At 37.5% G+C, this 23,793-nt stretch overlaps 1 protein-coding gene across 1 annotated transcript in view; it reads left to right on the top strand.

Moving 5' to 3' along the window:
* csmd2 (CUB and Sushi multiple domains 2) overlaps positions 1 to 23,793 on the top strand; it is a gene marked incomplete at both ends in the record, with an annotated part of 242,218 nt that overhangs the window by 178,232 nt on the left and 40,193 nt on the right. The window contains 12 exons of the mRNA XM_079259047.1: positions 1,044 to 1,157; positions 6,799 to 6,894; positions 7,713 to 7,916; positions 8,392 to 8,516; positions 11,701 to 11,797; positions 12,285 to 12,389; positions 12,603 to 12,721; positions 14,577 to 14,646; positions 17,269 to 17,385; positions 17,601 to 17,810; positions 20,049 to 20,237; positions 23,115 to 23,292. Of these exons, the coding sequence (XP_079115173.1) occupies positions 1,044 to 1,157; positions 6,799 to 6,894; positions 7,713 to 7,916; positions 8,392 to 8,516; positions 11,701 to 11,797; positions 12,285 to 12,389; positions 12,603 to 12,721; positions 14,577 to 14,646; positions 17,269 to 17,385; positions 17,601 to 17,810; positions 20,049 to 20,237; positions 23,115 to 23,292 (1,624 nt within the window). The remainder of the gene's footprint in view (positions 1 to 1,043; positions 1,158 to 6,798; positions 6,895 to 7,712; positions 7,917 to 8,391; positions 8,517 to 11,700; positions 11,798 to 12,284; positions 12,390 to 12,602; positions 12,722 to 14,576; positions 14,647 to 17,268; positions 17,386 to 17,600; positions 17,811 to 20,048; positions 20,238 to 23,114; positions 23,293 to 23,793) is intronic.

Here is a 23,793-nt window from a genome sequence, read left to right as displayed (position 1 = left end):
TTGCTTATAACAGGAGCATCAAATTATTCAGAAAGTGAAACAATGCAGAGTTGTGATGACTCAAATGTGTGAATTTAAAACATGCTTCACTTAACTATCCCAAAATGTCTCTCTGCATAACCTTCTGAAGCAGAATGTCATTCTTGGCTTTTATCTCCTGCTTTTTTTTTTTATCTTCCCACTAACTCTTAAATGAGTTATCAGCATTGTGCCTCTCTAAGAAACCTCCTGTCACGGGGAAATTTAGCTAAAATCTGCTGCCTGTGTCTGACTTTGGGGATGTTTCACCCCATTGTTTTGAATATTTTGGTGGTGATGCCTTATCAGAGGTCCAAATTGGCACCCATCCCTCTTGGACCCTGTTAGCAGCATACTTTGTTCTCTGAAGTTAAAAAAAGATGAAAAAAAAAAATCTGTTATTAAAATTCACATTTGCATTTTCCTGACTAATGACAATGAAGACCATGGTAACTCACTTTGCTGCGCAGGGCCACAGAGGCCCTTTGCTCCAATCTTGCAGCTTCTCATTAGGCTGATGCACTAAAACTAACAATGGACTACCTCCACCTCTTTCCGGTCTCTGTCACTGTTGTCATCCTTCACTTTAACCTGCAACAATTTCCACAAGTATACTAGACAGATTGACTGTGAAAAGGCTTCCGACTATACAAGCAATGGCAGTCTAAAGGCTGGGTTAAAAGGATGAAGGCTCTATATTGGAGATTTAGCAGCACGTTGTATGACAGATTGGCTGTCATTGCAAAGCCTTTCATCCAGTGACAGGCCATCAAGCCCAGACAGGATCCCTGATCTCCCGTTTAATATTAGTTTTTGGTTGTGTTGTCATAACTGGCAGCATTACCCACCCTTTCTTTGAACAGGACTTTTTTTTATTTAAACTGGTGTCTATAATATATATGTTTTAATGTGATACCACAGAGCATGGATGAGGGAAAAGCTTTTACTGTGATTACTGCATGTGATAATCTTGGCTAATTTCAGTCCTTTCTGATGTTACTTTTCTGTCCCTGTCTCTTTTCCAGTGGTTTTCAGTCAGTTTGCCTTCTTCCAGACTGCACTCAATGACATTGTGGAGGTTTATGATGGGGCAACACAACACTCCCGTGTTCTTAGCTCACTTTCTGGAGCACACACAGGTAATTGAATACAAACTTTTAAATATATACCAATTTATGTTTTAAAATAAAGTATCAAGGTAACAGATGGTGGCATGTTTGGCACGATACTTGGAGATGTTTTGTTTAACCTGGTTTGAATTTAAGTTTTTCCTTATTCTCGAGGCTGCAAGCATAGGGAAAAAAAAAATATCTGGTCAATTTATACTCAAAGAGAAGTTGCGTCTCCAATGGGGCTTTTATGTGTAATAAATTTGTTTTTTTCATATTTATCAAGAAGACAGCTGGGATAGGCTCCAGCTTCCCCCGACCCTTCATTGGATCAAGCGGTTAGGATAATGACTGAATGAATATTTATCAAGAAACTTTGTCTGTGGTGGGGCGGGTTGTGCACACAGCTGGGTCCCTGTGTTTAAATGTCACATGTTGTAAAATATTTTATAATTTCTCACCATCGTGAAAAGTTGTTTATTAAAATTATCCATTTGAAAAAAAGTGGAGATGGCAACTGTCCACTTCACGCTGTTATGTGTTAACCATGCCCTCTTTAATTGTCCAACCAACAAAATACTACTCAAAGCCGGGTAAGAACAAAGGTCTGCCAGCCTGATGCGTTGAGAAGTGGCTTCAGCCACATCCGTTTTAGCAAAATGACTTCTTCTTCTTGGGGCCTAAAGAACAGAGAAAATGTTCTTGTATTAAAGAAACTGATTGATTATGGAACTAAATCAAGGCAATGATGTTTGTGCATTTTAAATAAATGTTTCAAATTGAAAAATGTAAGCTGACATTGAAAGTAACATTTTTACTGATAAAGATAAATAATAGGATTCAAAACAAAACTAAATGTATCAAATGTTTAGATAAATATGAATTTCAATAGGAAAAGTTTTCTTTTTTTTTTCCAAAATGAACTTTCATTATAAGTTTTCAGTAAGATGTCATTTTCAGAATAACATTTTATTTCTTAAATTTTCAAAAGAATTTTTTTCAGATTCAGATTTTTACATGAAGTGTCAAAATATTTTGGTTTTTCAGTTTCAGATTTTTCTTTCAACTTTTTCTTCTTTGCCTAGATCAGCTGTGTTGGGTGTATCTACAGAAGATAGGGGATATCATCAGTCACAACAGAACAGATTATGCTGAATGCATTCTCTTTTCATTACATCCCCTATATGAAACATTACTTAAACAAATTGATATTGAGATGATTTTTTTTTTTTTCAATTTCAAATATTTCTTTTAAATCAACAAACAATATATCCTTGATTGGACTCTATAATTTACCTCCCTTTAACTCTGGCAAAAAATAAACAAATGTGATTTAGACTCATTGATCAGCGCTGGTACTTTGGACATGACAGGGGACCTAAATAAAGTAGTGTCTTGGCAGTATCACTTTTATTAGGATCCTATTAAACTCTGAGACCAGATGCTAACACAGCTCACTGGAGCAGGTGAGCTGTAACACAATTCATTTGTGACACAAGTCCCAGGGACAAGTTATCAGCCAGACAAAGAAGACTTACATGTGTATATAACAATTAGTTGTACAGGCTGTTTTTACTCTTACATCAGTATGAATAAATATAAATGCAACATACAATGGTTTGGTTGTAGTATGTTGCATATTAACATGTGAGTAGAGTATCATTACTTTTCAATGAGAAAGGAATGTATAGTATGCTTTACCAAGCAATGAACATAGTAAAATATGCTTTTGTTGTTGATGGGATAGATTTGTTTTTAGACTGTATGGAATGAATGCATCTAAGTCTGTTTCAGTGACTTTAGCCAGTAAGAATTCACTGATAGAGATGTACTGTTGTTCCTGTGCTCATGTTAATTAATCCCCAACCATAAAAAATTACAGTTAGCCAAACTAACTGAGATCTTTTTAAACACTCTCATAACTGTGACTTAAATTAGCCTGAAACATAGTCTGAATGATAGGAATCAGCTAAAAGCTAAACATTCTTTGGATGTGCTGAATGTAGATATAAATTAAACACCAAAGTTTCTGAACAAATTAAGTCTGCACCATTCTTCTGTGATGTAATGCACCTCAGTGTTTTAGGATTTTGTAGCCACATGGAGGCTGTGATCAGAAATATCTGAAATAGTTTGAGCTGTGTGCTACTCTTGGTAATATTGCTGCTATTGCTGGTCTTTTAGCTTTTCATTGGCTTAGAAAACACAGATCAAAATGATCTGAGACTGTCAGTCCAGTGCAACTCTTACCTGAAATTTTAATGCATGTGTCTTGCTATGTACCCAAGATGTGTTATGAAATTTACTGCTGTTAGCTGTAGCTAAGCCCCCAACCAAATAAGACCCTCCCTTCAGTTACAGCTAACTTTCAGCAAGCCAATAAGTCATCGATCAATGTGGAGTCTTAGGTCTGACAATGACATTGCTAGGTTTCCGGAGGACTACACGCCAGGCTGCTTTGATAATAAGTAACTTTGTCGACGCTGAGAGCAACACCAACCAGTACCATTTTGAAGGTAGAAAAGCAACTTTCAAAGAAACCATTTAAGCTGTATTTGTGTGCATTTAGACCATTGATGACCATATCAGAAGCATATGAGGACATGTATTTATAGCAGGTATAGAACGACACACTTCGACCTGCTTGCTTGTGATTGGATTACCCAGGATGCATGATACAGCCAGGTAGAAACAGCTTCTGCGTGCTCGTAGCTGTGACTTGGATGAAGACAGATCCAGACAATGAAAACTCACCTTGATGCAGGAATAAATAGTTATTTATGAGAGAGGAGATTAAAAATGTTAACGGTTCCAGGGTGAAGAGGTGATCATTTGTGTTGCATTATGGTTTTGATGGATTTGATAAATGCCGCAGCTGTGACGACAGGCGACAGAAGAAACGGATTCAGTTGGAGAGGTTCAGCCTTTGAAGACACGCTGAGTGAGAAGGTGTGCTAGTTTAGGGCAGCTCTCCATCTCAGCCTGCCATAGCCCCATGGCTTGACAAAGCAAAATGATTACTTTGGTTTGTGTCCAGGGCAACCTCAGAAAATCCAGTTTACAGCTCAATAAACAGGATGCTATATTAACTGAGGACTCAAGGTGGCAGGTTCACAGAGTTATCTAGCCAGGTACAGCAGGACTGAACTGACACAGTCTGGCAAGAAAATAGAGACATATAGACTTCACTGTCCACCTGAACTGCATAGCTACCATGAATTTGCCTTAACCTAAAATTTGGACCTTCATTTACCATATATGTGGGCTAAAGCTTAGAAATCAACAAACATACATATTGTAAGCTTACAAATCTAGAAAAATCACTCATATGGTTTATATTCAACACGTTATTCAGTACAGTTAGGAAAATTACTTTTTCAGGAAATAGTATATTTAATTATATTTATCAGGCAAGGTAAATCACAGAAGTCAAAAGTTTGCTTTTTGTAGTTATGCTAGCCTTGAGGAGTGTGTTGCAAAAGCCACAAGCATTCAGCCATGTGTTTTTTTTTTTTTTGTTTTTTTTTTATTACTCCCATATTTGGTGAGGCAACGCACTCATTTTTGAAAAGAAAGGGTTATGATTGTGAATTACTGGTGACAAACAGAATGAGGCAGACAAGGGAGAGTAGAATAAATGAAGAGTAAGAGGTGGGAATTAGAAAAGGCAGATTGGACAAAAGGACTGACTAAAGAAATCAAGAAGACTTATCTAAATGCAAATTTTCAGACTCATTTGAAAAAAGGCAATTGTCACCCTTATGGTCATGTAGGACTTGGGACTGAGGAGTCTATTAAAGTTTGACCACTTTGCCAGTTTGCATTTGCTACTTTTCCTTTCTCTGCCAGCATACCGCCAGAAGTATTTAGAGTATTTATTCATAGAAGGTAAAATCCACTCTGTATTTGATGTCATGTTAACTCTTTAAACCTGTTGAAGTTGTGATTTAACAGCTTTCATTTCTAACATTATTCCCCATGACAGCTGTATCTGAATCAGTGCACACAAATAACCACCACTGAATTTCAATCAGTGACTTTAGCTAGTCATAGTTCCCATCGAGTCTTTCATTTGCCTTGGTAGAAGATCATCTTAAGGACAAACTGGTTTGGAGCTGGAAAGTAGCCAGAGGGTTGATAAGTTACATGCTGACACATGTTTGGTCTATCTGGATGAATACCTGCCCTGCACCGCAAATTATGAAACACTGTCACCATGACAGCACATAGAAAGGGCTTCCTCTAATAAAGCACCCAGCACGCTTCAGGGATCCTACAGAGAAACTCCAGCAATCGAGCTGATGACACACACAAAACCAATGGCGCTGTCTTGGGACACTGCATTTAAATGTGCAGAGACGGGCCTGTGAAAATGTGAGCAAAACCTACACACACAGTATAGACTCATCAGCGCACACACAGATGTTGCCTCTGGGGTTAAGCACGTCTGCCTCCCACTAGAGTGTGACAGCAAGCAGACACAGAGTAATGAGATTCACTGCAGAGAGCCAGTCAGCAGCTCATTGAGAGAAAGACAGAGAGGCAGGGACAGAGATGCTCACACTTTGTATCATGTTCTACGTCAGTCAACAAATTTTTCCACCACAGTAGATCTATCTTGGAATTTTGTTGTGTGTAATTAATCTATGAGCTAATGTAGACAGGAGATCATATCAGTAATTTCACTGATAGCATGTCTTTCACCAGTATGTTTTATATGTAGTCAGAAATCTCCAACTCAAGCACAGATAATTATCCTATAAAGAGCTATGTGTTGTTCCTTCCCAAAATATTCAGCCTGACATTTTTTCCTATTTTATAGCATTGCAACCTGTAATTTGAATATTTGTTTTGGGATCTTATGGACTTCAGAGGAAAGTTTGATGAAATGGGTTTGGACTTTTGAATTGTGTATTTTCAGAATGTATCTTGCTCGAACTGTTTTTCCAGAATCTCCTACTTTACCTTTAAAACGAGAATGCTGCACAAAGTTCAGCTTGTATTTCTCTTTCCTTTAAAGCTCCAGGCAAAAGGGTAGTGCAGGGAATATGCTGCTACAAGGCTTTCATACCCAGGCGAGTGTCCACCGAAGGGCATCACGTTCAAGGAAATGAAGAATAGTTCATTGAAAGTCCATCATTGTTTAGTACATGTGGTTGTCTGACCATATTAAGATGTATTTATTAATAAATCTGATCTTTCTCTGTGGCTAATACTGATATGTTAACTGACATATCAATATTTAATCGTCAGTGTTGAATTGTAAACTTGGATTGCCTAAATGCAGTAAATTTTAACGTCATCACTGTTTATAATCCTGGATCTTCTATTTGATTTTTTCTAATGTGCATATTAGCTCAGATCCTTGCACTATCCAGAATTTGAACATAAAAAAATAAACTTACAGAGACTTGCAGTAAAACCTATTTCACTGGGTTACAGCATATTCCCCTGCTTTTTGCCACCCTTCCTGCTGGACTTTCAAAATGTAACATAAAATATTTATTAGCATTAACATTGGGGAGTAAGTTGGTATTACTTGAAAGCAGCATGTATTATAACTAGGAACTGTTGGGCTGCATGGGCCCACAATAAAATTAGCCGAAGATAGTCTGTGTTTTTTAAGAAAAAAAAAAAGTTGCTAAATGTTTTTAACTGTTTGCTATTTCAGGTGAATCTCTGCCATTAGCAACCTCCAACCAAATCCTGATCCGCTTTACGTCCAAAGGAAAATCCAGCTCCAGAGGATTCCATCTGGTCTACCAGGGTAAGTGTTTAACACACTAACACACACAGATTACTCTGCTTCGCTGCATTAGGATCAACTCTAATGATAGATCCATGCTGCCTTTCTCGATATCAGATTACTTTTAGTGGTTTCACATGAATTAAACTTCAGATTTAGCTGCTTGTCTGGACAAGGCTTATGCTAAAAACAAGAACTAATGTTATACTGCATAATTGTTTTCCTTTAGCAAAACATTTCATTCAAATTAAATGTAATTCAGATGACCAAAGGCATAAATGGTTCATTTTTCCATTTCATTGTCAATAAATGAAAGGACCACCTGAGCTAAGAAAAGGCAATTTACTTTATTTTATTTATTTATTTATATTTATTTTGTCTGAGTTACTGTGATAACATGAAATGATCACTTGATATATTAAGGAGTGAGATGCGGCTGGAGAATTTACTTTTGTGTAAGTAGAAAAAGTTCTTCTCATTAAAACTACATTTACACATGTTCACTGATATCACTGATAACAACCAGATATACGCACACACACACACACACACACACACACACACACACACACACAGAGACAGACAAAAATAACAAGGAATACCAAACAATAGCTGATTAAAAACAGTATTAGAGGCATTGGATTTAACGCGTCTCAGAGGAACAAATGTATCTAAACCTCAGGCGGCGTTGCAGCTCATATCAGTTGTGAGTTGATAGAAACCTCCTTTAACACTGAGAGACTCGACAGACTAAGATTTAATTCAACCTGTAATGCATGAAGTGTCAAAAATAAAGAAAAATCACCTGTAATAATTTATGGTATTGTGCTTTTCCATAGCTGTGCCACGGACCAGTGCTACTCAGTGCAGCTCAGTCCCCGAGCCCCGGAATGGCCGCCGTATGGGCAACAACTTTGCTGTGGGTGCTGTTGTCCGCTTTGAGTGCAGCCCAGGTTATGTGCTGGAAGGATCAAGCGGCATTGAATGTTTAACTGTCCCTAACGCCTTGGCACAGTGGAACAGCTCCATACCCAGCTGCATCGGTAGGACATGAGCCTGGATGATTTCTGTTACTACTTTTGCTTTCTCTCATTTTCATTCTACATTTCTTTACTCACTCTCTTCGCTCCTGTCCTTCAATATTAATCTGTTTCCCACTTGATGTCCTGAGTATCGAACTCCCTGTTTGACATAGATTCACTTTTTCTGTATGTGATCTTTATTCTGTTTGTTGCTTAAATTGAGAAATACTCTTGGATCTGGGACGTTGCTCGCATACACCCAGTCGTAATCAGCCATCTTGTTATGACCACCCTCCTTATCCTGAAGCATGGGGGGGGTTTACATCTAAAGATGCCTGCAGTGCATCTTGCTGGGATCTGAGTAGCAGAGTCTTTGTACCCTGTGGGCAATGCAGCGAGGGTTTTGTGGATTGTGTTTGCTTCACACAGATGCCATCATGTAGCAATGACGAAATTGTTGCTGTGACTTAGCAAACAACCCTATTTCATCCTGCAGTTCCATGTGGAGGTAATCTGACCCATCGAACTGGCACCATCTTATCTCCAGGCTTCCCTGAGCCTTACCTCAACAGCCTTAACTGTGTGTGGAAGATCACTGTTCCTGAAGGATCAGGAATCCAGGTTTGTATAAGAGTGTTTTTTTTTCTTTCTTTTTTAATCTATAATTAAATCAGACAGATAAAGGCAGGTTAAAAAACATGTCCCCAATTCTGTCCAAGCTCTTCAATTTTAAAGCAAGCACAATGAAAAGTCACAACATTTAAGCTCTAATGACTTGAACACATGTTTAACTTACTATACAGAAATATTTTTACTTAAAATAATGTTTGGGACTGGATTGTTATGGATTAGCTTGTGCCATCAATGAAGTGTAAGGCCTTTTGATGGTAAAATGTGATAATTCAGGTCGTCAGCTGACCTCATTCTTTGGACTCAGGGTGTTACTGGACCTCAACCTGACCAACTGAAGCAACCCCGTTCATAATACTACCACCACAGGTTTAACCAGGGATGATGGTTGAATCCCTTCCACCACTTAATTTCCACAGAAACCAAACTGTATGAATCCCACAAACTAAATTGTTTGTTTTCAATTAGCTCCATTGTAAAGTATTTTTCTAAAGGCTACAAAGTTGTTAAGGCCCAATACCTTACATCAGTGTATTTTCAACCTTTTTTTAAGCCAAGGCACATTTTTTTTTTTTTTTTTTTAAATCCATATTATTAATATAAAGTCATCTTGTCAAATTGTCTTGAATAGAAATAAGATATACACAAGAAAAAGTAATTTTATTATCTTTCACCTGGGCCTCTTTGGAGGAACACAGAGCTGCTTTTTAGACCAATCAGGTGAAATTGGATCATTTCTCAGGGCACACCTGATGATCTCTCACGGCACACTAGTGTGCCACGGCACAGTAGTTGAAAGACCCTGCCTTACATTATCGCCGTATAGAGTGTCAAGACACATAAATTTTCACTGTTAAAGATTGCAGATGTTTTTTCCACGTTTTAATTGGGATTTTTAATAAGTACTGGTGGATTTACTGACTAGTAGCTGGAACATGTTATACTTCAGTACCTCTGCAGTGGGATGCTCTTACCTATTTGCTCTGTTAGAACCAGTTGATGACTTAAGTTTTCAACCAGGCCGGTTTGAAAATGTATTTATTTCTACTCACCTTGTACATATGCAAAATGAACACTGTAAAAACAAGACAGGTAAGTTTTAAAGCTGAAAACTTGTCAGTTCAGTAGATTTTTCTCTAAAGCTGATTTGTTTTTTGTTAATCTAATTACTAATCGTTTTAAATACTGAACGATCAAACCTTTAAGAGAATTAAAATGTTGTTTTTACCTTTACCTTTTGCTTCAGACTGTGTTGCTCTATGTGGTTTGACAAAAGGCCCCTGTGTGGTTGTACATTTTCAGGGTTCAAAAGGCTAATTAACAGAGCTATACGCAATATATCAAAGTGTAACATTTCAGTTTCTCTGGGTACATGAGTACAGCTTGTAGTTGACCTTGTAGTTGCCCCAAAACGTAATTTTGTAGATCACTTTACCTGAAACTTGAGATTGCACTACCTAAAATGAATTTATATATGACTGCCTTTTCAGTTACTTTACCTTTCTTTCTTGGGAGGTATTTCACTTTGCATATTGTTATTCTTTGACATGTGCATGTGATGGAACTTCGTGGAGCTTGGGCTGGGTCCCTGTGGGTCTTCCTGGCGGAACGTTTTTTGGCCCATGTTTCAGTCTGTGTTTAATGACCTCAGAGCTGTCCCTCAGCTATTAGCTCCCCCCTCCTTAGCTGACTGGCCTTGCAGGTCAAATACACAAGATGGCCCACAGGCCCACTTAGCATGCTGCTCACTGCACTAACACTGCAATAGATTGGAGGTGAAAAAGACCATAAGCAAGAGCAGATAGATAATGTGTACATTTGTGACTGTCAATGTTATGGTCATTTAACATTTTTTTTTCTCTTTGCTGGAACAGTCTAGTGGTTTACATCCACATTGCTACATGGAGTTTTCTGCTCTGTCTACACACTTCTGTAGATTCCCCCCATCCATATTAGTTTGACTTTTTACTTTTCTGTGTCTTTTTACCATTGCTCCCCTATACAAGCTACCAGAAACACATTAGATTGGAGTGTCACGATCCAGAAGAGAACTTAAAGGAGTGAGGTGCCTTGTTGGCACATTTGCTGCAGCCCCCTAATGGAAGATTAATCTGTGATGCGCCTCGTCTCCCTGGGAGCCCAGTGCATCAGAGCCCCAGCAGCCCCTTTAATTGGCTCATATCTGATCTATAACCATCACAGACAGAGGAGAGGGCAAAGGAATGGGTTTGAAAGGGAACCAAAAGGGGGGATTGGAAAGGGTGGGAACAAACAGGGATAGCACACTGAGTGCTGCATGAGTGAATGTTGTACAAGTATCAGTGCAAATATGCAATAGCAAAGCCCCATTTACACATTCAGTTTAATTTGCAAATACTGAAATTTCACAGTTCCGGAGTGAGTGTGCCTTTTCATTTTGTTTGGATCATCAGAAGCTGGGTTTTTAGGTGCTTTATTTGTTCATCCACTATTATAATGCAGTTCTTACAGAATGTGGTGTTTATGTCTAATCACGGAGCTGTTATTAGTTCAATAACACTCAGTCTGCTTTTTTTTTAATTTTTATTGCCCAGTATTCATTGCTGCTTTTACACTTTTCTTAACTTTAAATCGAATGCCCACCACTTAAACATAATCTTCCGAGGCACTCTTTCTACCAAAGGAAAGGCGGTCATTAAAAGCATCGCCCTGTTAGATCTGTTCTTCTTTACTTTAAGGCTTTGATAGTTTCACATATCACTCACTTTAAACTCAAAGCACTCTGAGCTGTTATTGTTTCTGTTTAGTATTCATTATGCTGAGAGAAAATGACTGAAGATTCTTGACTTTGGGTTGTTATTCACACTAAGATTCGTCACATATTTCTTTGAGGTAAAGTAAGTTGGAGCAAGCATTGCCAGTCTTGGGTGAGACTGAATACAAACGAAGTCACTACGCCTTTTAGTACTCCCCTAAATCTTTTTCACATACATCTTTTTTCTGTCTCTACCTCGTTAATCTCTTATCTGCTCACCTAGTGCCTGGTTTCCTGCCCATACGCAATGTTGGCCCTACTGCCTCTGATCTGCTCCCTAAAACCAATTATTCTCTCTGTTCTCTGCTTCTCCCTCGACTTTTCACTAATTGTGTTTCTCCTCCATCCTCTCATTCTGCCTCACACACTCCCCTGTCTCAGATCCAGGTAATCAGCTTTGTCACAGAGCAGAACTGGGACTCACTGGAGGTCTTTGACGGAGGCGACAATACTGACACCATGCTTGGCAGCTTCTCAGGTATTGCAGGTTTTGGGTATAATTTGGATAAACAGCAGATTTACCTGAATATGAAATGGTGCATGGCCTAATTAGTTTTCACAAAGCTGAAACTACAACTTGGAACACATGTAGTACTAAAATAAAAAGTAATACTGCTTAATTAAAATCAGATTACGTGGAGTCATCTGATCTCATTGTGGGTTTTTAGAAAATGTGATATTTTAGCAGTTTCCTCCATTTTGATAAAAGATGTGAATACATTTTTAAATATTGGAATTGCTTTTTAGTTTTTCTCTCCACCGCAAATCCAGTACTCCACAATGTTACTGAACTGCTTCCCCAAATATTCTGCACCTCATCTAAATGCATTCAGCCACAGACACAACTTAAGAAATGTGAAGAAGACCCCCTCTTCAGCTAGAAGTCAGTTGCACATTCAGTTTTCTGTGGTTACCCTCTAGAGGAGACGGTATTTCTAAACTCCACTATTAATTTTCTCCCCAAGGCACAACAGTCCCGGCTCTCCTCAACAGCACCTCCAATCAACTCTACCTGCACTTTTTCTCTGACATTAGTGTGTCTGCAGCTGGATTCAGGCTGGAATACAAAAGTAAGTGGAAAAATAGGTCATAGCACTTGACTTAAATCAGTCAGGAGTAGTTTTTTTTTTTTTTTTTCTTTAAAGCCCTGCTTTTAGTTCTCCTAAGAGTCACATGAATGTCCTGCATTTTTCAGACAAATTTAGTTCTAATTTGTCATTTAGTTGTGCTTTTTTTTCTCTCCCTCTGTGCCTGACATTATTTTCTCCCCATTATTTGCTCAGCGGTCTCTCTGACCAACTGCCCTGAGCCTGTTGTTCCTATGAATGGAATAAAGGTGGGGGAGCGTCTTCAGATGAACAACGTGGTTTCTTTTCACTGCGAACCTGGATATACTCTACAGGTAACATTTCTTGCTTTTATATGTACTTCAGTAATAAATTAACATTAATCTCATACCAGATTTTTTTTTTTTTTTTTCGTTTTTGTTTTTTGGACTTTGTTTATTTCATGGAAAAGAGCATCAGGCTGACAAGATGAGATGGATCACATGGTTAGAGATTTGAGTTCATTTCAAATTTATCAGCCTTCATGATGCATAGCTCAGTGTTATGAAAATGTCTCTGTGGCTTAGTGGATGTAGATTAATTCCACATTACATAACTTTGTACTCAGACACTTAAACACATCTGTAATAGAACAAGGACCAAGACTGTTTATCCACCGTTTGGTATCTGTCATTTAAAGGAAAAGGTGGTTATCTTAAAAACACAAATGTTTATTTTCCTAACACTTCTGAAAGCATTTTTTTGGTGGAAAATGTGTTTAGTTTACATGATTACGATGATATTTTGAAGCAGGGGTAGTGTTTTTGCTATTTCTTTAATTGATATTCCATCTGTCAATAGAATATGTTAGTAGCACTATAGTATAAGGTAAACATGCTTAAACTCGCTGCTCAGAAAAGTAACGCAAGTATGGCTCTTTATAAGGACCTTCCAAATTATCTGCTCAACATTTATGCACAGCACTTCCTTAAAGAAGAAACACACACACACACACACACACACACACACACCACTCTATCCTTTAAAAGTAAATTACTGTCACAATTAAGTATTTAACTTTACAGATTCAAGTTTAATATAAAACAATGTGGACATGCAATACTGATCATTAACCAAAATATGATGCTTAATTCTAAATAAATAATAAGTTTATTAATAAAATATTAACCTTAATAACCTACAAGTATTTGTCTCACATTCTGCTCAGCCTTTGCAGCTATGTTAATTATTTCCTAATATATTTAATACAAGAAACCATGTGGCTGTATCACCTGACCTGCATTACATTGCTACTACTGCTCAGATGGAATAAAAAATAATAAAAAGCTATTAATGAATCACATCATATTGTACAATTAGTTATAATAGCACAGATATTCACTTTTACTGTCACCTTTCAGTTCACACTTGTGCTCCGTTTCACGATCCTTTTTCCTGTTTTGCCTGATCTCCTCTGCAGAAATGCATTGTTGTTTTCAAAGATTAATACTCATTGTAGGAAGTCTTTTAGTAACAGACTTTCCAGTCTCTTATTACACATCAGTATGTCTGGTTGAAGTTTGTGTAGAAGCTATAAGTAGCACAGGGAGAAAGGAAATTAAAACATCATCCCTCAAGCTTGAGGAAGTCTGGGATCGTCATCAACCCCTGCAGTTGCAGTCTGATCAGGCAGACCTGTGAAAGTGAGTTTTCTAACAGTAGAAAGAGTAAGACCAGCATGCGGTCTTAACACAGACTTACAAGAACCGGCCTTTCCACTTAATATGAGATATTTTTAGAAAAGTTATCTGAGTCTGTCTTATTTAAAAAAAACAGAAGTTTTCTTATCATTACATATTTTTTATGTTTATTACTGTAAATGTTTTACAACTCAGCTGCATATTTTATAGAAAAATATGGCTGTTTTTTTTTAAAAATACTTTCTTTTTCTTTGATCCTTCATAATTTTTAACTTTTCTCTATTTAAATTATCACCTCACCGTGGTTGTGCTGCGGCTTCTATTGTCTTAATGAATTAAGCCATTTAGTCCACAAATGAAGTCGTGTGAAGCCAAGCAGCAGTTTCAAATAATCAGAGCAACTTATGAGTGACGGTGAAGAGAACAAGTTTATTCATCTCCTGTTCTTTGTTTTGCATTTGTGTTTGTGCCTGGATGTGTTTGCATATGTGTGCATGGATGATTCTTGCAGGGAAACTCACACATTACCTGTATGCCTGGGACCGTCAGACGATGGAACTATCCACCTCCTCTCTGCATAGGTAAAAATACCTTTTTTTACAACTTCACATGGCTTCACCTCCTGCTTCTCCTCTGTTCCCTTTCTGATTTTTTTAAACCCTTTGATGATTTGTCTTATGAGGCACCATTTTACAGATTTATAATGTTTTACACTCTTGGTCACCCCTAAAATAGCCACTTTGAATCACCATATACATTCAGAGGAAGTTATAAAGACATTTATTTTTGTGTTTCCCAACACAAGCACTTTGTATTCAAGAAACAATCTTGCCTCTGAGATTAAAAAAAACCAAAACAAAATCAAAGGTTGTATCCACTGGGATGCATTTCTGTTTGAATTTTTTAGGAGCTTTTGCATCTTGAATGAATTGGGTATTTTTAACCATAAAAACTGAGTGTATGTGCTGAAAGAAACAGCATTAGCTTCTTTCTCCCTTTTGTCACGTGTTTCTGCCTGTGAAAACAACCTTGACAAATGAGTAGCATTTACTGGAACAACCTACCATTGTCTAATTAGTTCCATCTCACACTGTGATTGGATAAAATCAGGGAAAGATTCATCGTGTTTACAGGCATCAGCAGTTTCCTGATTAACAGCAGCTCCAACTACAGGACAACACTTGGCCCTTCATTTATTCCGTACAGAAACACGGTGGTACAGCAGCCCATTTGCTTTGTGTGGTTTCTCCCTCCACTGACTTATGTAGATTTTTTGTCTCAGTTATTTCTTAATCTTCTTCCCTCTGTTAGCTTTATTCTTTTTTGCACCTCTGTCTCTCTTTCACAGTGTTGGCCGATTCTTTTACTATTCCATTCACCATCCTTTCATAGTTTTAATTTAGCTACGAAGACCTCTGTCCTTTTAGTCATCTGCTTTGAGGCTCTTTTTCTTCTCACTTCCACACTGCTTGTTTCCTAGTTATGCCTTTCCCTGCTTACATGCTATAAACTCAGACATAAACAAGTGCCATTATTGCTCCTGAAGTCATCTTACCAGAAGGAGAAATTTGTGGAAAGTGGAAACAGGAGTATGGATTCACAAACCAGAATGCTGTTGGCATTAGTCATCACTGTTTATTCTTAATAAAACTATTGAAATTGAAATTATTATCAATGCACTGGCTACAAAAAATTGGCATAGCATGTTTCTATTCTATTTCTATTCTAGTCATTTAGCAGATGTTTTTATCCAAAGCGACTTACATACACACTTACATAGCACGGGGGAATTGATCTACCAACTTTCCAGTTGCAAGCCGACTGCTCTTCCTCTTGAGCTATAGCCGCTCCAGCATCGTGATGAATGATCTCATTTTCTCTAGTCTCTCCTTTTTTAACATTATCCTCAACAGAAGGTTAACCAAGGCTAAATGTTCTGTTGCGTGGTGTTAACTAAAACCACTGTGCATGGTTGGGGTCTTAAACAAATGAGTGTTCACTTTCTTTATAAACCACGTCATAATCATTTTGTACTCTTTGACAAAGTTCGAAGCTTGTGTAGAAGCATTAGCAGAGTTCATGAAGGTTAATCTTAGTACTAAAATAAACTCTCAAAATGCTGTACTGTCAGCAGAATAAATGCTGTAGTAATGATACAGAAATAAATGCTTACTCGCAGCCTCAAAAAAAAGAAAATGCAACTGTTTTATTTGCATTCTCAGTTATTTAGTAATTACCTTTTGGATATATTTGTTGAAGAGCATATCCCTAAAAATCCCTCATGAGAGAACCCATTGCACGTGAAAATGATTTTATGTTCTTGCGCAATTCTTAAATTAAAGAGACAATCCTCTAAAATATGACTGTATGGTTTTATATAATTATAATGGGAGTCACACAACACTGCTTAAGTGCAGAATGAACATCCATAGGAAAAGATGTAATACTTTATTTTAGTAATTTAATACTGAAAAATTAGCCTATAAATAATGCTTACTTATAATGAGTGTATTAATAAATTATGAAGCTGAAGTTTAAATCAGAGTATTTATTTCACATTGTTTTTTTTGTTTTTTTGTAATTATGAATTGGCTGATTCTTTTAAGATTATGTACAACATCCTTTTATTGCTGCGGCATCTCTTATTTCCCCCACCACTGCCACACCACTGTTTTCTAGTTGTGCTTCCTTCCTGTTAGTTTCAGTCCGACACTTGGATTAAAAAAGCTTTGGTTCTGTAGGTGGTTCAGTAAGGGTGGCAAAAGAACATCAGAAACATAAACATATGTGATGATGTTGTAACTGCGTGTAAGATGTGTGTGATTTGTACATTGTATGGCGTTGCAGGGACCTGAAGTTGTCAAAACAATGGACAATTTTGTTTCTTTATTTTTCTACTATGTATAAAAATCAAACTTGGTTTGACTGAAAAAGAAAACAGAATTTTTTTTTTCTTTTACAATCATTTCATACAAATCCTCTCACATGAGTTAAATGATGGGGGTTTGATATTGATAATGGTTTTGTGATTAATTAAACAAAGTGACAAAATATGTCACTGTCTAGTGTGCCATAACTGAGATAAATGGAGTAACTCGCTTCTAAACAGGGTCTAATTCGAGCCAGACTGCATTATATTATTATTCTAATGGAGCATCACTGTTTGCAAATGCTAATGAAACTCTTTGTCTGGCCTCAACCAGCTCAATGTGGTGGAATCCGGGAGGAGATGGAAGGAATGATTCTCAGTCCCGGTTTCCCTGGCAACTACCCAAGCAACAGTGACTGCACCTGGAGAATCTACCTGCCAGTTGGTTACGGTGAGACTCTTTCAGCATGTCACACTGACATTTTCACTCTGTAAAACCCGGATTGGGGAAATGACATTTGTCGTTGTAAATACATCTGGTTGAGCTCATTCACATTTGAGACCCGATGCAAGTGCTCGTGGTGTTTCAGCTTGTGGATGGCATTTCATCTTCAAATTCCAAACACAGGGTTTTTTTTAGACAATCATTCTCCATTCTTTTCCCAGGAGCCCACATACAGTTCCTCAACTTCTCCACTGAGGCCAACCATGATTTTCTTGAGATACGAAATGGGCCCCTTGATACTAGCGCAGTGGTTGGTCGTTTCAGCGGCCAGGATATTCCCTCCTCTCTTCTCACCACCTCCCATGAGACAACAGTATATTTCCACAGTGACCATTCACAGAACAAACCAGGTTTCAGGTTTGAGTACCAAGGTAAGAATCCAGTTATTATTAATTAGCTGTTTTACTCTTAATATTATGCTTAAATCACCAAGCAGCTCATTTCCACCGTGTATTAGTTTTCCACCCTGTTATAGCCCTACATTCATTTTATGTATGTATACACTATTAGATTCCTAGAAACAGTGAAGATGAATCCACGGTTTTACACATATTGTGGTGTTTGCTGCACGTTTTTATCTTAATTTGTTCTCTTGCAGTGAAACTACATAAGAAACTAAATAAATTACCTGCCACCTTTTCCTCTAGTTGCGCTAAACTGTTGCTTTTCATCAGCCCCACTCCCACTCACCGACATCCACCCGTTCGCTTATAACAGGAGCTACAGTACAGGGTGGGGGGGTGTCTGATCAGGACACAAGATACTGGGTGTCTGGTTAAGCCAGTCTTTCCCTTACTGGGGGTTCTCAATCACCACAGGGGTTCCAAGATATTTTCAGGGAAACAGACCACTGTAAAATAAATATATAGTGGATAGGTTTTTTTTAATCAGGACTCAATAATGTGTTGATGCAAAGATTAATCCATGGGATTGATGTGTTAATATGTTTAAAGTATGAACAGCAACCTTAGTATTTGCGACATATTTCAATCCAAATTTGGCATTATCTCGCTGAAGCTGATTGTTGGCATATGGGTGCTTTGTGACAACTGTGAAGACAATTCACCAACACTGTTTGAGAAGTGTTAGTGTCTGTTACACAAATAATCTCTAACAATGAGTAGAAAGTACAAAAATCTTTCTTTCACCTGTTCTTTAAACTGTGCATCGTGGTAACAGTGTTCCTTTTATTACATCTGAATATTTCACAAGCGGTTTGTTTTTTTTTAGTATTACTTGATTATTTCTTTTTAGTTAACCAGATTACAGAGCGGTAATCCAGGTCTGACAAAATTGGTGATTAGATTATTTCCTTTATTGCTTTTGTTGACTGAAATGTGCTCGAATAGCTGTGATCACGCCTCACATTTTAACTTAAATATGGTCAGTATGTTTGTTCTGAGTTTGTCATCTCTAAATATGCCAAAAAATCTGGTTTCATGTACTTTTTTTTATTTTTAATTTTGGATTTTGACTGATTGAGTGACTTCATGTTATGTTTAAGTTGACTTTCTCACTGGTTTATGACATTCCATTCTTTATCTAAGTAGCTGCAGTTGCAGAAAAATGTACAGTGGAATCGTCAGCAGACATCATAGTGTAGGCCTTTTTCAAGGATTTAAGCAACTTTCTTGAGGTACTACATGAGAAAAGTATTCATTTAAAAAAGACTTATTGGTATTTATTAATCAAATAGATTTGAAACCAAGATAATGTAAATCGTTCTGCAATATGTCATTTGAGATTTCTTAGTAGCTCATGGAGCAACAGTCACGGTCACCAGTTTGAATAGCCTGTAGTCCTGACTTTTACCTAACAACTAAAAAAGCCATAATATTTAATTAGCCTTAGAGATGACCTTATCAAGCTAATACACACACGTAGGCAAATTCTCCATATCTTGAAATGTCTGCATAGAAAACTCTTGATTACCAAAACAATAGCTTTACCATGTGTCAGTAACAGGTCTCACTTAATATCTAAATGGGATAAATTGGCCTTGTCTAAATATGCAACAGGCACACAAAGTTTATATTTAGCAATTCAACAAACGAGCCAGCAAATCGAAAGGTGGAATCATGCATTTACATAATTATGTGTACATTAGCATATAAATCAAGCATTGTGTTTGCGAAAGCTCCCCTTTTTGCAGTCTATGCATGAGTTAACTCATACAAAGGGAAGCCATGATCCATAGAAATCGGCTCCTTTAGTCATATTTATATGCCTAGCTCTTCAGGCCTCACTGCTTACTCCCGTCTGTATCCAAGAAATAGTAAGACTATTTACCTACCCTACTTCTGGTGACTGCATCATAGGCTGGCAGCACAAGTTAGACCTGCCTCTGGCGTTTCCTGTCAGAGGAAACTCTCCTGTCAGAGGAGTAAGTGGAAGAAGACTGAGCTGGATGAGCAACAGAAATGTGTTGAAGTAAAAGTGCTAAACTGAAATAAAGGAAGTTTGTTTCTCGCAGTGTTGCTTGTGAGCAAAACATTACGTTGTCAAAGTTAAAACAAGGCCTTAGTAAGTTTAGCCAGCTTTGAAAGCATCATCAGAACTATTTGAACTAAAAGATGCTTTTTTGTTTTTTCTTTCTTTTCCCCCGGCAGCATATGAGCTACAGGAATGCCCGGATCCAGAGCCCTTCCGTTACGGAGTGGTGGTAGGTGCCGGCTACAATGTGGGCCAGTCTATTTCCTTCGAGTGCCTGCCTGGGTATCAGCTGATGGGTCATTCCATCCTCACCTGTGAGCATGGTACCACTCGCAACTGGGATAATCCATTCCCCCGCTGCGAAGGTAATGTCACACACGATTTGCCCAAATACCCAAATTAAGAAGATTTAATGCATTTCCGAAATTTGAACTTGAAATTCTTCCAGACACAAATGCAGAACTAAACCAATTACACGATAACTTTCTGTTAAGATCATATTGAGCTATTACATCATTAGTGTAAAAGGCAGCCATGGAGATAATGATTATCAATTATGAATAACATAATTAAACTGAATTATTATTTCCGATTAATGAAGCAAAGCAGTCTTCAGTGAAAATCGATACTGTGCTAAAGAGGAGAGGAGCCAAATAAAAGACGAATAAAAGAGGGACTAAATTGGAAAGGAAAAGTAATGGATGCTCTTTTCTTTTGCCTTGTCCTTGACACACATTCTCACGCTCCAGCTGTCGATTATTCAATAAGGCGGGCAAAATTACAGAGGGAGGTGATGGCCGTGACACTGGAACTTTGAATGGGGTGGCAGGGAGATAAATGGGAGTGAGTGAAGGAGCAACAGAGTGAAAAGAGAGAGCAGGAGATGGTTTATTCTCCTACAGCTATTGTCTTTTTGTGCACACCAAGTTTGACACAGAAAGTTTATTTCTAAAGTAAAGAATAAGCACATAATTTTCAGTTTATTGCTTTGTTTTTATATAACGGCCCCTGTTATTACAATGCAATTTCCAATTTCCACAGCTTATTTATGTAATAATTTAGATTATTGGTGCTTGTTTGGGTTCCAGTGTCAGTCTAATGCAATATTCATGCCTGGTAACTATTCCTGACATACTCTACTCTGTATCCTCATGTGTACTTTGGCATGAAATGTGGAGACCCATTAACATCTGTCTGCACATGTGCATTTAACATTTACAACAGGCATGAGAGTGTAGCCTGATGCGTCTCTCTGTAAGTGAAACTGAAAAGAGTATAATTCAGTGACTTGGTGAAAGGAAGGAATGATGAAGAGACCGGATATACATACTTATGTCTTTGTAATAAGGTAAATTCTGTCACCCAAAGTATTGAAAATAACATACTTCATCCTTTTCAGATTTACGAATAACATAATTCATTACTTAATTTTAATCTATACATATGTCTTCCTGCTCATCAATCATCCATCCATCACCGAGAACAGTACAACCTCCTCCTCATTTGGCCATTCAAGTATTTGCATAAATTTCCTTTAAAGGAATAGAAATACTCTGATTTATTTGTGACCTCTGCTGCACTAATCTTTATTATTACAGTATATAGCGAATCTAGACTTGTCTTTTGGTGTCTCATCTACTCCTCCCTCTTGATCTTTTGGCCTTTTTTGTTATGTGCAAAGCTATATAGAAACTTATTTGCAAAATAAGCAGACCAGTGATTAGCTACTTATTTCAGCAAAAAAAGTTGGCCCATGAAATAGTTTATTTACATCAAAATTTTGAAATAAATAAATAAAATATATAAAATATATAAACAATACATATATACATATATATATATATATATATATATATATATATATACATATATATATATATATATATATATATATATATATATATATATATATATATATATATATATATATATATATATGTATATGTGTATATACATATGTATATGTATATGTGTGTATATATATATATATATATATATATATATATATATATATATATATATATATATATATATATATATAATATAAAATAATGTGCATGTGTGGGGGTTTTCTAATCTCATCTAATGCTTGAAGCAACATCCATGTTCACACTTGTGACTTGCGTATCGTGCCAGTCAATGTGTTAGCCAGAAAATATAAAATAATGTGCATGTGTGGGTTTTCTAATCTCATCTAATGCTTGAAGCAACATCCCTGTTCACACTTGTGACTTGCGTATCGTGCCAGTCAATGTGTTAGCCAGAAGTGCAGCTCCATAGGGTGTCAAGGGTTTAATCAATGGGCTTGATCAATAGCTCATTTAACAGGTGAGGCAGCAGCAGTAGGGTAGTAGACCACAAGGCTAAGGCAGACAGAGGTCTAACATGAGTGTGAACATGCAGACACACACACCTGACGTGAGAGAGAAATGGGGACATTAAACACGTGATATCTGCTTTGGGTCTGATCTTTTACCCACAGGCATCATAGGGTGTGCCATAAACCTGCATACCCTCACAGGGCTGCATGAGATGCCTGCACTGCTGTGATTACTACACTCTCCTAATTTCCCCTGATCCACAGTGGTGGATATGAGGTCCACCAGGGCTTAAACCTATTACTTTCTGAGGAATATTTGAAATGCACTCAATTTTATATGCATGTGTTTTTGAGGTCTGAGGTCTTTTTCCTTTTAATAGTGATTTGTTTGTTTTCTTATTTTGTTGTGTGTTTTTTATTGTTTTTTTCTTTAGTCTACCAAACATGTGTGGCCTTGGGGGTTTGAGTGTTTGCAATCTAGACATGTACATGTTGTCATAACCTTTGCTGTCACTCAGGGTATACAAATTTATACATATCTCCTCCTTAAATACACATTCTGTACATATGCACGCACCTCAAGAGCCCGGTGCACACTAACACCCCCTGACTCATCTCTGTACTCCCTCTCTTCTGCCTCAATGGGAAAGGGTTGACGCCTTATCTTTGCAAAACACTCTGTCCAACTCCCCACTTACTAACAGGCTTTACTGGCTAATCTTTAGCTCAGACGAGTGCTTGGGCAATAGACGAAGAGTGAAGCAGCGAAGGAAAGAGGCACCGAGAAGGAAACAGAAGAGGAGGGGAGTGAAAAATCCCCCTTTTCTACTGATTACAGTTGATTTATGTATGTGTCCTGTTGTATTCATGGCCTCCTGATATACATAGTCTTTTTCTGTTTCTTCTCTCCTGTCTGTTTTAGTGCCTTGTGGTTGGAACATCACATCAGACAATGGGACAATATTCTCCCCAGGATACCCAGAGGAGTACCCCAGCTCAGCTGACTGCTCCTGGCTGATCACAGTAGCCCCTGGATTTGGTATCAAACTGAACTTAACCCTCCTTCAGGTTCACGGGCCACATGATTTTATAACTGTATGGTAAGAAATTTTGCTTCTCTGACAGCAATACATCATTAATAGTACTTTGATTAAATACTTTGTATTTTTGTATTTGAGTTCTACCAATAACCAAGTTCATATCAACACTGTTACATATACTGGTTAGCTCCGCCAAGGTGGGGGTTTTGTTTTTAGCAGTGTTGTTTTATCTGTTTGTCTGTTATGGTCCCCGTAATGAATACATTCCAGTGTGAGATATGGCATCTACTCAAATGATTGTTTAAGCCACAATACATCAAAATATTGAAAAAAAGATATTAGTTTTATAAACTCAAATTCTATTAATGTCTGGAAAAATGCATTTAATTTTAAACCAGTAAAATGAAATGGAGAACATCCCTGGCCAAACTGAACATACCAGAGGTTAAAGTTTCATTTTAAAAATGTTTACTAACAGCTCCAGCTGTTCTCTCACAAGCTCACATGCTAAATGTAAGGGCATTTAGGTGATGGGTGCAGATCTTTTTTTTTCCTGACTGC

The sequence above is a fragment of the Telmatherina bonti genome, assembly GCF_933228915.1.
Source record: "Telmatherina bonti genome assembly, chromosome: 19".
Lineage (NCBI taxonomy): Eukaryota > Metazoa > Chordata > Actinopteri > Atheriniformes > Telmatherinidae > Telmatherina > Telmatherina bonti.
This window is presented reverse-complemented; position numbering and strand designations above follow the sequence as displayed.